Raw genomic sequence first — 19,009 nt, forward strand, 5'->3', positions numbered from 1 at the left:
CTCCCCTCTTACAGAAATTCACAGGGAGAAAACCAGATCATTCATTAAATAATCCTTTAAGTAATAGTACAAGTGACTGTTGCAATGACAATGAAGGCTACAACATAACAAGCAGGCCCGCTGCTTCCAACAACTGAAGAATTCAACCATGCACAAAATTCACTATTACAAGAGAAAAAAAGTCACACTTTTGTTAGCAACAGCATTGGTTTACCAGTGACTTAAATAACCTTTCAGAATCAACAGGCCAGCAATTCCCCTTTCTAAAGAAAGCTAACAATCCATTCTAAATTCATGGAAATACTGCTGAACATGTTATTAAATAGTGCATAATCAAATATTCTATAGAGGTATGGAGACTGAAGTCCTACTTTAGTTCTTATCCTAGATCAGTGAAATTGATTATGTTATCTGACAATACATAATCACTCAAAAAGAGACATAGCATCTGATAAGCAAGAGCTAACTCCTAAATAAGGACCTGGGTAGGCATCTGCTCAAACCCACAGACTTCAAGCAGCAGGTGAGGTAACAAACTTCTGCCTGTCTGCAAGAACTGTATCTACATTGAGAGCTCTTGTAACACAAAGCTTTGTCCATCATCATTTAAAGGCTGAGATGCTGAAGTTAAATGTATCACATGATTTTGGCACTTTTTTTAATCCCCTTCCCCCTTCCAGAGGGTGATGAATTTTCTGTTCAGTTTATAGAAACAAATGACCAGTATCACACAGGAGTTGGAAGCAAACCCTTGCTGACCTGACAGTTGTTGTGGCAATCTAGGAGGTCATTACTGATGTAGGCGTGCAAGACAGTGTCCCTCTGTTCTCCAGGATATGATTTTGTCAGGCGCTAAAATAAATAACATAAATAAGCCAGTCAAATAAATACTAACGTGAATGATGACCACTGAAGATTTTAAATGTGATGATACCCCATACCTGAGAAACCTATTCTCACAGGGAGAAGGAATTCAACCTCAATGACCTCAGAGACAAAGAAGTGAACTGACCTGACATCAGCTAAGTGATCCATTAAAAAACTGTTATGTGGGAGCTGTCATCACTGTGACAGGAAGGATACAGCATTACTTCCCATAAAGTTAAAAAGCCCCTCTAGCAGCTACAGATGTGGTGCTTTTCTAAAACACATGAGACAGAGTACTGGGGAAGAAGAATCATTGCTCTAGACCCAATGGATTTTTTTTTTTAACGAAAATGAACACTGAAGCTTGGTCACAAATCCTCTATTGAAGTCTTTCATGTCTGTCATTTTGAACCCATGAGCTTCCTTTTCAGCAGGAAAATGTAACTTCCTGTTGTCACCTTTTTTTTTTTATGAAACATCACTACATGATTCGAGTCAACCAAAAGGCAGGATCTTGTAGAATAACTTGATTATAAAGGAAAACTGGTGATTAAAGTATTTCTTAGATATAGCAATATTTATATAAACCTAAACAGGGGCAATACATGCTAAAAAGCAGCTCCCTAAAACAACAAAAATTTCTTTGAAAACACATAAAAAATTACTTTCACTTATAATCCCAGAAATTCCTATCTGTCTTTCCTTGGATGAGAATGACACAGTTACAAATAGATGTCTACTGCCTGGGTTTTCTTCATCATCTCAAGAGCCTTATTAAGCTTCACTGACCAAGAGACAAGTTGCCTATGATGACAATCATCTTACTTACAAAACAGATTTCAAATCTGGATTCCTACAGAAAGGACCTATTTCTTTTCTACAGAAGCCTTCTCCCTTACCCAGCGCAGAGCCTGCAGTAAGAAGGCCTTGAGACGATCATTCCCTGTAATCAAATCTCTCTTCACTTTCTCATAATCCAAAGAGGGCAACAAAGGCACATCCTGCATCTTCCTACAATGCAACAGGGAAAGACATTCATCAAAACTCTCTCTCCTTATTCAGTTCCGCTGATGTTACTGAAGTGAGAAGAGCCAAAACAGGAAGTCTGCTTCAGGAAAAGAGCTTCCACATTTTTACACCTTTATTACTTTTATTACCATTACCACTTTGGAACAACAGACTTTTTTAAACTTGGACTTACTTTTTCACCATGCATGCAGTTTATTTACTGTCATAACTTGCAGACACTAAATGCTGACAATGGATGATCTGAACTTTTTTTTGCAGCACCAAACAGTACAATAACATTTTTTTTTTCTCTCTGCAGACCACAAAGGCATGAGGGCAGCCACTTATGGCTGTTAGCTAGGTATAAACAGACACAGTAACAAGCTGCAGCTACAACTTCACCTCTAAACCCTCAAGCACACAGAAATGTCTTCTCCAAGGCAAAGGAGGGAGGCTGAATAGATTTTTACAGGTTGAATTATGCTGGCTTAACATAAAACTTAACACAGGACCAATTTCTATTCATCAGTACTATCTTGCTATTTTGAGTTTCACACTGTAATAGAAGTTTCCCTAAACAAAACTGCTTCCAGTCGATGCTTTAATTTTAGTATTTATATACCACTAAAAATTTTTAGTCCTAGCTTCCTGTCCTACCACTTCTAAAAACATATTTTGTGTTATATGTGTAATTATCCCTTTAGCTATCTTGTAAACAATAAAAGGATCAAAACAGCATATAAAAAATTAATAAAACCTTTAGCTCAGATATACCATCTCTATTTGATCTTATAAGTCAAAATGTATTAAGTTACAAAAAAAATTAAACTTGAAGTACCCCAAAATCCACATTACCAATTCCCCCTTTTCCTGGATTTGTGGATTTGCAAACCAATTACAAGAACAGGACTGTAATGTGTAGAAACAGTAAAGAAAACACAGCAACCAACTCACAGGTGTGGAGTGGCAGATTTACTCGATTAGCAAAATCCTGCTGAAATTAGAATGTTACTGAACCTGCTCTACAGAAGAATACAGACCACATATCTGTATTTACTGTTCGCTGAGATCAGAGGAAGCACACAGAGGATGAGTGGCTCCCATTTGCAGACAACTGGCAGTGCACTTCAGTTTACAAACAACTGCTCCTCTTCTCTATAGATATAAACGAAGCTAAGCAATAAATACTTACACAGGGGCTATAGATGCTCTTAACATAGTGGAAGCCTGGATCAGAAAAAGGAAATAGTAACAGATTAGTCCAAATTTCAAAACAGCAGTGTTACTAATGAACTTCATGCAGATAATTCTTTCACTGATGTGCTGCAATTCTTTTTCTATTAAACTTATGTTGTAAAATAGAAACACATCTAAAGAAAGAGAGGACTTCAGTGTTTATCTTTCTCTTACAGTGTTTCACAGGTAAATATCTCTTTTGTTATGATCTGGCTATGTTATCTTCACTGTTGGATTCTAAAAATTACCTACAGTTGAAGGGTTCAAAAAAAAGAAAAGAGGAAAAGGAAAAAAGTGAGTAGGAACTTCTACCTGAAGCCCACTGAGTAAACTGAGGAAGGTGAAGCACTCTTATTGACTTTTATTGTGTTTTATAAACACATTTATTGACTTAAAAAATGGTCATACCTTAAAGTTTCAGTAATTTCACTGGAGACCTATCACTGCATCCAAATTTGCTATAATTCTTTGTTTCAACACTAATGTTATCAGAGTACCTGTTACTACTAATATATAACCCATATATAACTATTAATATGTAGAGAAAATATATATTTTAGCATGGATAAAACCAATATGGAATAGCATACTATTTCTCAGTGGTTCTGTCTAGGATAAGTTCAGTGTAAGCCTGGATATTTCCTTTCTGATGCAGTATGACACAGAGTATATGCAGGTATCACTGCTGAATAAACCAAAATTTAAGAATATCACACCATATAAAATTTCCAGATAAAAGTTGTCTGATTCAGTAACATTCTTTTTCTAGAGCCAACTGTAGGTGAGCCAAGAAGCAGCAATACTGGCACAAGAGTGCTTCATATCATGCATTCTGATGTCAACTACATATCATATTTGCAAAATATTCAGTGTCATCTCTTTGTGTTGATGTTCCTACTCACTTTCTAAAAAATCTCTCATTACCACGTATGCCTTTAAAATTGGTCTTTTCTTCTAACCTAGCCTCTTTCAGTGGGAGCTATATAATCGAGGTCTATTGTCAGGTTTAAAACTGAGGGATTTAGGAGACAAAAAGCATGAAATACCATAGAGAATATTGAATTACACCAGCTGACATATTCTTGAACACACCACCTCATGGGTATCCTTCATAACACAAGGAACTGCTCTCTTAGATGTGAAACAAGCTTATACGCACATTGGAAAGCATATTATGTTTAAGTCAATGAATTACTTGTACACAATAGACAACAGGACATACACACCAAAATTAGCCTGTCTTGACAGCAGTTCTCAAATCATAGTTTATTTTACATAATAGAATGTCTTTCAAAGTATCATACCTAAACTGCTTTCCGCTTATTTACTTCTATTAATTTTCCTTAGCCTTTTTGATGAATATAAAAAGTTAACTTCTGTTGAAACAAACTGCTTTCCCAGTCAAAACCTTTCATCTTGTACTGGAGTGCTCAATGAAATCACAAATAATTTTCGTTGCCTTCCTCAGCGCCCTTCTTCATTAAAGGAAATGGGAAGGAAGTGACTACAGTCCATTAACACAAAAGAGAGAGCCCTTGTAGATGAGAAGGTGAGACAAAGAACAGTACTGAGAAAACAAATAGGCAGGTCACTAAGAGTAAATGGATGTATATAAAATACTCTCTGCTTCTCAACAAAGTCCTTTTTACCCACCACTTCTTTGCTGCCTTAAAAACACGCTCCAACTAAAATGAACTAAAAGATATAAAATTGGCAGATATTTAGTAGATATATAATTAGTACATGCATCACCCTTCCACACAAATAAAACTTTTTGGCAAGTGTAAGAGTTTGCAAGATGTTAAAAATTTCAAACTACAGAAACTTCAATTAGAAAAACATTTTTCTAAATTCAGAAATCCTGGATCAAGCAGGACAAAGTCCCATTAATTTCCAGATTACTTTGTAAGTTGGCAGATGGAGCACAGCAAACCATTTCATACGGTTTGGCTCTGTGATCTACCTGCACTAAAAAGGCACCACAGTGAGGCATATCCTCCACCAGAGCTCTGAGGGCAGGACCACCAAGAGAAAAAGCCTTCTTGTCTGGCATTTTTTCCTGATTGGACCCAAGTTTCTCAGTCTAGAACCTGCAGAGGGAGAAGGAAGCACTCACAGGCTTTTGGTGTTTCTGGAAAAACAAGGAAACACTTTGTATTACATCAGATTCAATGAGGCAAAACAGAAATGGGATCATTTTTTCAGGGTTACTTTATCTTTCACTGCACTTTCATTTCTGAATCTGATTGACTATGGGCAGCACCACTGATAAGCAGAAAGAATGTAACCCCATTACAGGAAGAGATTTCGTTTCTTCATTTTTATGATTGCAATTAGTCATTAGTAGCTAATCTGTATCCATCTAGTATGGCATACTGAGAGAGACATTAGTTTGGATCTCAGGAGATCTGCTTCTAGGCCTGATCCAGCTACCGACTGCAGACAAAATTGAAACGTCATTTCACATCTCTGGGACTCAACTTTTCTCATCTGAAAAGCAAACAGAGGCATAAATCTCTTGAATAAGCTGGGATTTGAGGTCTACCAATGAATGGCAGTATGCAAAAGCTAAAAATTATTCTTTTGCAATTAAACAATCAAATGCCTATGGCACAACCACCACACACAGAAAACCAACATATTTAACATTTGATCATGGCAGTATGATTCAGCAAAACAAGTTAACAGTAGCTGATACAACAACAGCTGATAGTAACAACTCTGGTTCAAATATTTTCCTGTTTTGGAATTTATCTAGGCCTCTATTTTTAAGAATTTTATGAGAATAAGAGTTGCAGTAAAATACTGCTGGAGAATTGTATCTCTGAGCATTTTTGGCCGTTACATAATCCAGCAGATCTCATGCGTCTTGTAGGCTACAATTTCAGGGTCTGCACTACTTCAGGTCAGACAGCTGAGCACCCTGTGAAGCACAGCCATGCAGCATGCTGACAGACAGCATTACACACCCTCCATCTATTGCTAAATGGGTCTGAAAAGACTTTCCATCAGTTTAATTTTCAAACAAGTGATCAAAGTGCAGTACCACCAAGTGCTGATCATTCAACACCCAGGCTACCTCTTGCCATAAACTCTCAACTTTTCATCTTTTTATTCTTGTTTTTAAAGAGGGAAGACATGTGCCACTCCAGACCCTCAGAGTCCTGCTACCATGCCAGCCTTTCTCCTCCTCATACCATAGCCTTTTCAGCTCTTGCTCCTAGACTACTGCCAGTCTGGCTGGCACAACCTATGCACCCCTTCCTTTGATGCTTTTACCACCTTCTGTAGCAGCATCAAGGAGTGCCTGTTCCAGCTCAGAGCTCAAGCCAATACCCCTGAAAGCCTGTAACAGTTAGCCCTGAGCCCCACACATCATTTTTAATGCTGGCAGATTTGACAGTTGGAAGCAGCAGTCTCAGCAGTAGGAAGCACTGTGTTAAGGAAGTGAATGGAAATTAAGCCTGGGTAATACAACCCATATTCTGCTGAAAAGTTCATTGCTTCCTTCACATTAGCATTTCTAATTAGAACACCAAAATACAGACCCAAACAAACATTTTATCTTGGTTTGATACTCTTATTCCTTAAGCAGGGTGCTCTTCTCCACCTCACAAAGTGCCTTGCCCCACACAAGCATGAAAGAGTAAATGCGCATTATTCTACTAGCAGGCGGCCCACCAAAGCAAATACACTGGCCTCAACACCTCCTTTGACATTTCACTAGGTAGTACCTGTTTGTTTGTTTCCATTTCTCCCCTTTGTATGGAATTAAGATATCCCAATCTCAGGATATTTACAGAGTTAAATATCTTTATGGAACCTAACTCCCAAAAGCTGTGTTAAGCTCTAGCTCTTGATTTGCGCATTAGCTTTAACAAAAGGAAAATCATGCCCCAAATATAGCTGGGTCCTACAAATCAGCTCTTGGGCTTACTTACATCAGTACACCTCATTTAAGATATATAATCAAGCCAGCGGAAAAACATCATTGTCTTCACCACTATCTTTGTATACAGAAGATCCAAAGCCGAGCTTCCACACCCACTACTTCTGGTGGGACCCTCTCACACTTTTCTACCACAGAAGGCAAGAGATTCTCAGGAACAAAACCTGCCCTATCACCAAATTAGTAACAAAACTCTTAAAGTTCTTCTCAAAACTTTAGCCATATGCTTTTATAAATGGACTTCTATGTTGCAGATACACATAAAAAGATGAAGTCTTGAAATTATTTTTAGGAACAAAGGGATACATTTAACTGATGAAAAGGTTAATAATGAAGTCTGGAAGTGGTCAGAACAGAGCTCATTTGGGCCTTCTGGGTTTTTTTTACCATCATAGACCTGTTCCCTGTCCTGGTGTTCATCCTCAAATCTAAGTGCTGAACTCTGGTAACTTCTTGTTCCTGTGGCAATAATGCAAAACTCCATGTGTACTATGCTTTTGGCAAAGTATTTGGATGCTGGAATTCTGGGACTTAAACAGCTGTATTCAAACAATTGGATAAGAGAAAGTAAAACCATCAGCACTGTGCATTCATAGCCCCCAAAGTTCTCCATAGAAAGTAAATTCTTCATATTCTTATAAGGTTAGTAGAAACATCTCCAGGTGATGAATCCAAGCCCACAGACTGAAGGCAGTCACGGACACTGCTGACAGGCAACTTCCTTATTGCACGTCCATCACATCAACTACCAAATGATGCCTCAATCAGCCAAGTTTACATAGCTCTTCTTTACTACCAGATTTCTTAGACTAAAAAGAATTTATTTCCTCAGCATTTTCTCCCAAGCCTTTTCCCCAATCTTACCTTTCCTGGAACACACTAAATATTAAATCAAGGTTTTGAGTAACAGGATTCCTTAAATTGACAGTGAACGAAACAGTGTGAAAAACATGGGGTGTACATGACACATCTGCAATAGATAACTCCCCACATTCACAGACTTAATCTTGAACAAAATACTTCCCATGCAAAGCCCATGTTCAGACAGAATAATTTGTCATAATTGAAACACATGCAGAAATTACGTATATTAAGGAAAGGAAGACAGACAAACACAAGAAAACAACAGCCCAAGCGTAGCTCATTGTGGTAGGATCATGGGGTATGACTTATGTTTGTGCTGGTTCTTGCCAAAGCCAAACCAGGTGCCATATTAAGTCCAATAATTCTGTCACGATGCAGATTAGCCACAGATGGCAGCCCTTCATTTTTGAATGAAGTGAGACATGAATACAAACAGCATGGAATAAAACAAAAAAGTTCAAAGGGAATACAAATAAAAACAATATTTATAAAAGAAAACAGATGCATTTCACATGCAAGCCAAAACCACAACTGATTTTATCAAATACTGTAGCCCAGTATCCAAACCAACTCCACTTTGCTATTTAATGTATATATTCATAATATGCTGAATAAAGCTGAAAACCAGATTCTGTCCTCAGTTACCAGTCTGAAAATGTGCTATAAAAATCCAATGTAATTCAGTGCAGATTCAGAAGTAATAATCAAAGATACAAGATGAACATGTGAAGAGTAAAACCAGAGATTGAGCAAATTTGCACATATAATTAGAACTGAAATTTCTGCTGAGCTCATTTGTTATATCTAATGACAACGAGGCTGCTACATGCGGCCTATGATGGATTACACTCTGAGCTTGTGTAAGCTGGCAGGTCTATGCAAACTTATTTCATAAGATCTGCAAATGTTTTTAAATTTTTTTACTTATGCTTTGGATATGCTGTTATGAAAACTTCCCACTTGCCATATAAGACAGATTTATGTACAGATTTCTGTACATAGAAAGAGTCACAATAATACTATGTGATCATGTAATGACAAGAAAAAATGTCAGAAAAAAGTATAAAGTACCACATATAAACAGTGAAGGGTGGCTGAAGGCTATCTCTGTATTCAAGAAATACCTCAGAATTAGTCAGTTAGCTTTACAGAACTTTATAAACTCTGTGCTGCAAGTTACTACATTTTACGTCATATGAAGTTACATTTAACTAAGGCTACCTGTATAAGTAAAAAACTTCTTCAGCAAAGAAGATTTAATAAATAATTTTCATCTGTAATAAACTTTTCTGTATCTCAAAACAGACCATTATGAGAGGGTACAAAATGCTAAATGTCAAGCAAAAGGTGTATGTTATGAACATTCACATCATCAAATGGAATGGATTGATTGATTGATACAGGTGATATTTTTAACATAGGTGAATGGGGTTAGTGTTCCCTACATAAAGATAAAAAGGAAGAGCCCACTGCATTAAGTAATTCTAGAAACATTTATTGAAACAAATGTTATTTTAAGCAGGAAGTTGTGTGTCTACAGGGATCACTTAATTCAAGGTGAGAAATAAATCTGAAAAAGAGTAGCTGCTCTTGAAAGATTAAATCTTGTTTTAACCAAAAAAGAGGTCAAAAATATAAATATAGATTATTTTGAGTAGAATACTCACTGACATTTTTCAGAATTGGTGTCAATCACCTTTATGAATTGACTACATACTGAATTACTCAGAAGTAGACTCATTTCCTCTCTTTGCAAAGAATGCACTGACTATGGACAAAATTAGATACTTATGGTGTACTTGTAATATTGCCAGAGTATAAACTCCCATCTGGGTTACAGAAGTCACAGGCTGTACACAGAATTCGATTTTGCTTGTCCAGTTTTCAATGGAAGAAAATAGATTTTAATTCTATGAAAAGATTTCATAATCTTTACTACAGAAGTTTTAATTTAGAAATTAAGAATGCAAACATGCAAAACATGACACACCTCTGAAGAGCACAACTCAATTTGCTCCATTACGTTAAGCGATAATGTTTATTTGCTTTGTCAAAGGTGTTGTGGGATCAGCTAGTGTTGGGCATATTTCAGAGACAGTGTATGCTATAGACCCTGATGCTCACATGGAAGAAACAATTGCTTTCTGAATGCTATATGCAGTTGTGTTTCATGGAGAAGTTGTAGACAAAGCTACTCTTTTGTTGACATGCTGTGTTACATGTATTATGAAGCTGTAAGGTTACTCAGAACTTCTATTCTGCTCATGCAGAAATTCCAAGCCTTCCACATTTTTTGGCTCTTCATAAACCATACAATTAATATCATGACAAGTTAAAATGCACAGAAAGTTGTTACACATTGTGAAATGAAGAGAAATATAGACTGTGACAGACTGGGCAGGCATGTGAAATGATATAAAGATATAGACACTTACATATCCGTCATCACAAGGGCTCATAGAGTAATATCCCTTTATGGACAAACAGGCACACATTAAAATAAAGAAGATTAAAAAAAAATAAGTTAACAGAAATTAATCACAGAGAAATACACAGTTTTTAAAAAAATAATCTAACAATTAAAAAAAAGTAACAAACTATTAGCTTTGAAAAGTATAAGCATCATTTCCCAACCCACATAACTGTATGTTTTCAGACTGAAATCAGTCTCTCTCATGATATATTTACATTAGAAATTCTCCTTTCAACACCTCACAAACATACCTAGTCTGCACAATATTCCATAATAACTGTCAGCTAGAATAGCTACATACAAGGCACTGACACGTTTATGTGAATATATGACTTCTATTGTTCACTACACTGACACAGCTAAGACAGAGATACCAACAAACAGATCAATCAGAAGACCTCGGCTTCTGAGCAAACAGCTGCACCTGTTCTCCCTAATTGTGTTGACTGGGAGTTTCTCACCAGTACATAATGAAAGCTGAGACAATTTAAAGTGTTTCAGCAATGTTAACAATTCCTCATCCTGAAAGGCTCCAAGGATAAGAGAAAAAAGAGCCTGAAAGGCTCCAAAAAAGTCTCTGGAAGAAAACCTAAGATTTAGTTACTAAAATAAAAAATTGTGGTAATTCATCATTTGAGGAGTTTAGTACAAAATATGCTATGTTCTCTTTAATTAGACTAAAATATTTAACTTAGAAAACTTGAAATAAAAGTGCACAGTTCAACACAATGAAATGAGACCAACTTTAATTATTCTGCTTTTAATATTTTTGTGCAAACCTGCCAATACTTACTTTCGAGGCATATAAACACACAAACACTGTGAAGAGCAGGTTTCTCTTTAACAGACATATACAGCTTTATACAGAAGGTATAAGAAACTTGCCACTCCTTACTGTGAGGAGAAAATAAAATTCTTTCTATTCTTTAAAATCTGATATGATTCTTTCTCTTACAATCACATTCAGAATTCCCCGTTGTCAATGAGTATTTTAACTTTCATGGTGCTATACACACACATAGACAGTTCTTGTCAAAGTCATTTTAAGATTAAAAAGAACAACATCAATAGAGACCAATAGGTGAGCAAAAGAAACCAGTATTATGACGAGAGGTCATTTCAACACATGCATGACCTGAGCCACTGAAAATGTACATAGGCATCAAGACAAAAATGACATTAAAGGAAAGTTTTAATATTACAAGAAACCAGATGGACCAGATGACCTGTAAGGTCCCTTCTAATCCGGGCTGTTCTACAATTTGAGGACAGTAAGAGGAAATGTTTGTGGAAACCACTACTGATGGCAACACTTTACCTTTAGAGATGAGGAATTTATGCAACTTGTGCAAAAAACATCATATACCGTAGCAGCAGGGAAAAAAAAAAGTACTTCTCTTTGTTTACATAAACAGGCAGGTTTGTTTCTTCCCATGGACAGGGATGGAGAAGACTGATACATTTCATCCGAAGAAATGTTTGCTTAGGATAGATGCTGTTTGCTGTATGTTATTTTTAAATGAAAGAGCACACATGCAGATGACACTCAATGAATCCACTCTGGATGGTTCAGAGAGATAAAAAAAAAAACAAAAAAAACAAAAAAAAAACTTGTTACCCTTCCTCCAGGGTTTCATGTGGCCTCCTGGTGTAGAAACACTTTCACAAGTGAAAAATAGAATATTTGCCAACTATTAGAGTTTGATGGCATGTTCACATCTGCAGTAAAAAGCAAGTTTGAGGAAAAAAAGCACAGAGCACAAGAGAAAAAAAAAAAAAACCAAAAAAACCCTTCTTGTTCAGTTTGTAAATGACAGCTTCACTTTATAGAAGAGCTTCTGTCCAGTGACAGATCTTAAGGAAAAAAAAAATGGAAAAGGATTGCACTTCAAAGCTTCAGGAATTGTGCCAAAAAAAAGACCTAAAACTTGCAAGGGACATTAATGCACTTAATCGTGGCTACAGGTAAATATAATCAGACTGAATAGTAGTAACAACATAATGGGCATTTATTCAATTACACAGGAACAATAGATGCAAACTACTATACAGCTTTCTAGTCAGAGAAAGATCCTCCAGTGGTTAACACACATCTTGGCTATTGCATCTGAAGAAGTAGTTCCTGTTTTCCCTTTAATCCAAAGTTTAGAGACTCTTACTATGTTATCCCTAATGCAAAGATATTCCAGGAAGGTGTATATCTTACCTGAGTTAGAAAATCTATCTGTGGGTTTTTAACTTAAGCCTATGCTACTGGATAAAAATCCATAATCCTCTTGGCTTCACAATGTGTATTAAATGTAAAATTGCATGCATCAAAAAACTACAACCAGTGCTTCTTACCCACCGGACAAATCACTGTTAGAAATAAAGACAACATACACACAGAAACAAACCAAACCCCTTAAGTTGCCTCAAGAACATTAAAAGATATAGAGGACTATGACAGATCACTGCATTTAAAACTATTCCTTTCAAATTTACCATTACCTACATCAGTCCCCTGTCTAAATGAACATTAGAAAGTCAGGAATTTTATTAAATCCTTAAATGAATGTTTTCTCAGCTTGTCAGAGCTGGTATTCTCACCTCTTATTCTTGGATCCAGACCTTTTGCTCTAACAGTTCTCTCAGGTTTCTCATCTCCCAAGTTTAGTACCACACATGTCAAATTAAAAGAGATGGCAATAACATTGAGCTGGAGATAGGAAAAAAGCTTTATGGTAAAACATGTCTTTAGAGAAGCCTTGGAAACATCTCCCAGCTGTAACACAGTAGTGTAGCCTCTCTCCCACTATATGCAGCAGATGCGCCCCGTTAACGGATTGTAGATCAAGCTCACAAGCTGACCCAGGAGGTCAGAGAGCTGGCAAGAGGCATGAAGTTGCTCTGCAAAAGGAGGAGATCCAAGCCATCTTACAAGAGAGCTCTTACAAGAGAGCACAAAAAACCAGCCAAAACCAGAAGCCTATGCTAAGTCAGATTTTGTGGGTATGATTACATAGGGAAAGTCTCTTGGTTAAAAGACATCAATGCCACAGGTCTTAAAGCCAGTTCTGGGATTTATTGCCTCAATACAAATTTATTCCAGTATGAAAGGACAGGCCTTCAGCCGTGGAGCAGCAAACCAGGAAGCTGATGTTTGTACAAAACCAGCACACATTCGTATAGAATACACATTACCTTGATTGTAATTTCAAAGTCTGAGACCTCAAGGCTTTATATTACACAATACTACTCTCCTGACATTAAAAATTGAGCACAGAGTACAATGCACTGGGAACAAAATCAAATTTGCACATACATAATGCTACCAAGGGTATAATCCAAGGCATACTCTTTAATTTCCTTGGGCAATACTTCATTTTGGTTACAGCACTAGCACAATGCTCCTTCCCAGTGGTACAGTGCTCCTTCCCGGTATAACTTAAGACTACCAGTGTAGTGTAGCTTATTTAACATAATATACTGTAGAGCTCAAGTAAACATCTCTGAGCATGATGCAGCTCTAACATTTTCTGTTCTTAGAACCTGCTTCAGAACCTGGATTGTCCCAAGTTGCACCAGTGTAGTGAACTCAAGCACCTCCTCTTTCCAAACTGTGTAATGCACATCCACTCATTCCCTAAGTAAAAGTGGTAGAAATTTAAGGCTGCATGTCAGTATAACAGAAAGCAACTTCCTTGCTAATGATTTTCTTTTCTGCTCATCTATTTCATGATATCGATCCACCAAAATTAGTTTGTTTCAGTCTGGTCCTGACATTGGTGGTGTCTGTGAGACAGTGTCAAATCCCGAAAACTCAAGGCAAAATGGGGGAAAAACCCCAACAAACCACCATAACCTCTCACCTTCCCTACACAGTGACCAAATGGTAAGGATGAGAAAAGGAGCTGCCCCCCCACTAGTCTCTTCCCCCTGCAACTCTACAGGTGACTGCCTCTATGGCAGAGGAATTTTATTAAATGGAGTAGCTGGAAAAAAAAACACACTCTAGTGTCTCTAATCAGATATGAGTAAAAAAGTGAAGGGATCTTCCAACACAAATCCAGCACAGATGCTGCAAGCTCATGTTACTACTTAGTCCAGGACACAGTGCCTCCAGCTTTATTCCAAAACTTATGCAAAAACCTGAAACTACTTAAGGATAGAACAAAAACATCTAAGTGTATAACAATGAGGTATTTGGAATCCTTAAAGTAATGGGATGCCTTAGCAGCCTAGTGGCAAACAGTCAGAATTTTGCTTTTAGCCCATCTTATCTGGCTTCTTGGATCAACAGAGTCAAAGAGTGGTTAGAAGTATTTTGGGATGATTAGGAAGGAGTATCATTTTACTTCTCAAAAGACTGGCTACATATATATTTTCTTCTTCCACTTACTTGTGTTTCTATGTGTTTGCTATTCACGTATAAAACCAGAACTCTCTACATGGGAAACAAACAAGAAAATATGATGAACCAAGTGTGGACAAAAGCATAAGATGAAGAAACCTGGTTATGATGCAGCAAAGGTCTGCAAGCAAAGACTGTGATTAGCCCTCCAAAACCTGGTTAACGCCTCAGACAGCCTGAGTGTGTGGGTCTGCTTATAGAAACATCAGATTTCAACCACAGTAGCTACTATAACCTCACTGTCAAGGAGCAACCTAAGGGAGTTGAGAAACCCTTAATCTAAACAGTCTCAGGGTTCTTACTGTTCGGGTCATTCACTAGAGAACTTTGCTGGCACAGCAACTACTACAAATAGTATGAGCAATGGAGACAAAGACACACAGAAATAGTTATGCTAGTAAAATTTAGTATAAACATAGATGTAACTCTGCCAAAAAAACACAGCTTTACTCATCTTAAACTGGCTAATTTGAGACAGAAAGGAGGCAAAAATTTAATTCTAGGAGGGGGAAAAAAAATCCACCACCACCAAATCCTCTTTCTCTGACCTACCTATATTGCTGGAGATTGCACTAGACTGGGGGGCATAAGTATTGCAATAGACCACAGGGGCATAAGTATGGTGGCAAAGGTGCTTCTGAAGCAGAAATAGTTTTTAAAATGCTTTTAGAAAAGCAGCAGTAAATAAATATGACACATAAGACTAACAGTCATTTCACAGTTGAGCATCTTTACTAGAAGGAAAATGAAGAAGTACGGCTGCAGGAGATTTTGGTCGCCTAATCTGTCCTGGAGGAAGAATCAAGCATCAGCCACAAGTGGTCCATTTGTCTACCTTGTCCTTAAAAACCCCCAGTGACAGAGATTCTGGCTGAAATACTGTGTTTATACACTGCTGCTAATCTACTTCTTCAATGATCACTTATTGTTCTTAAAACTTTTTAAAGTCTTTATTTCATAGAGAAGGAAACAGATGCCTATACCTAAAGGCTAAACCACACAAGGACAGATGTTTATGCTGAAAGTGCATCTGTGACACGGGCATAGCAAGCCATATGCAGTTTAGCAATAATCCATCCAGTTTTAATCAGTGAAGACACAGCTTCAGCCACTTCTGCACTTCCTGCAGAGTGGATAAAGAAAATCAGCAGCTGGTGTAAGGAGGACTCTTTGCCCAAAAGGGCTTCAGAGATCAGAGGATCAACTCATGACAGAAAGAAAAGAAATAACAAGAGTGGGCAAATTAATTATTTTCACAGGAGAAATTGAGAAGCCTTGATGCAAGCAGAGAGCAGGACCAGACAGAACAGGGAATGTGGCTGCACAGAATGAATGATCTCAGTACAGGGAAGGGAAGTTAGGAGACACATGCAACCGCAGCATCAGATGGTAAAAATACAGAAGACTACTGGGATACATACAGATGACCTTAGAAAGCCATTGGCAGGGAAAGAGGGAAGACCTCTGAGAACTGTTGGTCAGAAGAAAGATGGGGCAGGAGGTGCATTAGAGGGTGGGACATGGCATAACCACACACTACAGACAGGGTGTAAATCTGAAGAGAGAAAAGTTACGAGCAGACTCTGTTGCTGAGGTAGCAGATAAGCAGAGATCCTGGTAGCTTCCCAAAAGCCTGTAATAGCTGCTAAGAGTACACCTCTCAAATACACAGCAGGTCAGAGAAAGAAGATCAGACCATTAACAGGGAAGTGAAGGCATTTAAAAGTTTAAACAGAGCAATGAGGAATAATATTTATCACTGAAAATATCAGAATATAGAAAGAAAGCATTTTTATTATCTCCTCATATTTCTGTAATAATTTTCAAGAAGAACAAAATGTGCCCATAGCATCATTGTTATTAAAAACATTGTCTAGAATAATGAGCAAGAATCTTATTTTCTTCTGCTTTTCCTTTGATACTTCACAAAGCTCTCCTACTACAAAGTTACATATACATGAAAGTCTGCTGTAGCAAAAATAACAAGCATAGGTCATGACTTCAGTTTGTAAAGCACTGGCACACAATATTTTAATACTAAAATGTTTTAATGCAGTTTCAATGTTAATGCGTATTTGAAAAATTTAAACAAACTAGGTATTAAAAATGGTTGTACCACTGAACAGCTCTTACACTACCATTAAGTCATTTAAAATTTCACACCCCCAGGCACAGCTTCACAGACACTTAGAAACTATACTAAGATGGTTCAGATGGTTCTGCTCCTGGGACAAAAAGCTCCCTTTCCATTCAGGTAGAAGAGATTGAGCAGAACACTAATGGGCACAAGCAGCTCAGTATACTGCAGCCATCTGAAAAGGAATAAGAGGCTGGTGAAGTAAGAAGAAAAAACCTAGGGAGCGTAAGCTGCTTATCAGTAAGATCAAAGATCCTCAGATATGGGATTAAAGCTCATCACGTAAATCAACAAGCTGGCTTGGGTGTATCATCTAAATGCCCATCTAACAACTAGCTTTTACAAATAGGGGAAGTTCTTCTCTTCCCCTTATGTTCCCATGATCCTGTTTGATGCTTCTCCCTTAGCTGGCCAAGCCAAATCACTCTGGGTTATAAAAGCATCACTGACAGCAGAAAGGAACAGAACATGTGTCCAGAGCTGAACAGTAGCACCACCCCTTTTTAGCTAAATTATTAAACTGACTAAGATGTGCCATCAAACCACACTCAGGATATTAGTTTCAGTTTTTCAAATGTTCAGTTAGCATTTAAACAGATACACAGCTTACCTTTATCATAACAACAGAATTAGTCATAGTTATGCAGCTATGACCATGTAACCATGTCATTTCACCAGCATTTGAGATCAACAAAACCTTCTGCATTGCTATATTCTTATACAAGCTTGGACACATGACACATGATGTCTTGCCTTTACTATCTCACTTTTGTTGTTCAAATGTACAGTTTAAGTGGTATTGCCTCCTCAGATAGTTACTGTAAGAAAACCAAATATGAATACTTACAGTTCCAGGCCTTGTGAAGTCAATACTATGTGCTACCTTTTGTCTCATCTGATTGTTAAACAAGCGAACACAAACACTTTGAAGATACCCTGGTGTGATCTAAAATTAGGAAACAGAGAGGACAGGATTACAATAAAATTTACACTTTCTACCAGACAAAGGTTTCTATACTAAAGGTTGTTTGTTGCTTTGTTTTTCTCCACAGCACAAAAAAATCACACACCTGAGACTCACTGATGCAAGCATAAAGTATTTACTGCAACTACATTTCTGTTCAGAAATTCAGGACAGAACTAAAGTTCCATAAAGCATTTGACACTGTCCTGCATTACATCCTTATTACTAAACTGGAGAGACATGGATTTGATGGATGGACCACCTGGTGGATAAAGAATTGGCTGGAAGGTTGCACTCAAAAGTTACAGTCAACAACTCAATGTCCAAATGGAGATGAATGACAGATGGTGCTCCTCAGGGTTGGTATTGGGACTGGCGCTGTTTAACATCTTTGCTGGTGAAATGGACGGCAGGATCAAGCACTCTCAGCAAGTGTGGTGTGTGGTGTGGTTGACACACTGTTGATCCTCACAGGGATAGAGAAGTGTGCCAACACAGACCTCATGAAGTTCAACAAGTCCAAGAGCAACGTCCCACCACCTGGGTCAGGGCAATTCCAAGCACAGCTATAAGTAGGGTAGATACTGGACTGAGAGCATCCCTGAGGAGAAGGAATTGTGGATGTTCATTAATGAGAAGCTCCACACAAGCTGACAGTGTGCTGTCAGCAGTTTTGCAGCCCAGAAAGCCAACTGTATGTCAGGCTCCATCAAAAGGAATGTGACCAGCAGGTTGAAGGAGGTGATGCTCCTCCTCTACTCTGGTGAGACCACACCTGCAGTACTGCATCCAGCTCTGGAGCCCCCAACATAAGAAAGACTTGAACCTGATGTAGCAAGTCCAGAGAAGGCCATGCAGATGTTGAGAGGGCTGAAGCACCTCTTCTGTGAAGACAGGCTGAGAGACTGGGGTTCTTCAGCCTGGAGAAGGCTCCAGAGAAACATTACAGCAGCTTCCAGTATCTGAAGGGGGCCTACAAGAAATCTGGAGTGGACCTTTTGAAAAGGTCCTGTAGGGATAGGACAAGAGGGAATGGCCTTCAGATGAAAGAGGGTAAATTTAGATATTAGGAATAAATTCTTCACTGTGAAGGTGGTGAGCCACTGGAACAGGTTACC

At 37.8% G+C, this 19,009-nt stretch overlaps 1 protein-coding gene across 6 annotated transcripts in view; it reads right to left on the reverse strand.

Annotated features, from left to right (window-relative positions):
• The window catches only part of ARMC9 (armadillo repeat containing 9), a 69,642-nt gene that overhangs the window by 33,278 nt on the left and 17,355 nt on the right, over positions 1–19,009 (reverse strand). For 4 of the 6 annotated variants that reach the window (XM_013131030.3, XM_031043056.2, XM_031043055.2 and 1 more), the window contains exons 9-13: positions 17,775–17,873; positions 10,360–10,395; positions 3,068–3,102; positions 1,767–1,878; positions 760–852 (exon numbers count right to left, since the gene is read on the reverse strand). In XM_013131030.3, coding sequence (XP_012986484.3) covers positions 760–852; positions 1,767–1,878; positions 3,068–3,102; positions 10,360–10,395; positions 17,775–17,873 — 375 coding nt within the window. The remainder of the gene's footprint in view (positions 1–759; positions 853–1,766; positions 1,879–3,067; positions 3,103–10,359; positions 10,396–17,774; positions 17,874–19,009) is intronic. The other 2 variants (XM_031043058.2, XM_031043057.2) reach the window with 1 other exon arrangement.

This window comes from Melopsittacus undulatus, chromosome 6 (genome assembly GCF_012275295.1).
Source record: "Melopsittacus undulatus isolate bMelUnd1 chromosome 6, bMelUnd1.mat.Z, whole genome shotgun sequence".
Classification (NCBI taxonomy): Eukaryota; Metazoa; Chordata; class Aves; order Psittaciformes; family Psittaculidae; genus Melopsittacus; species Melopsittacus undulatus.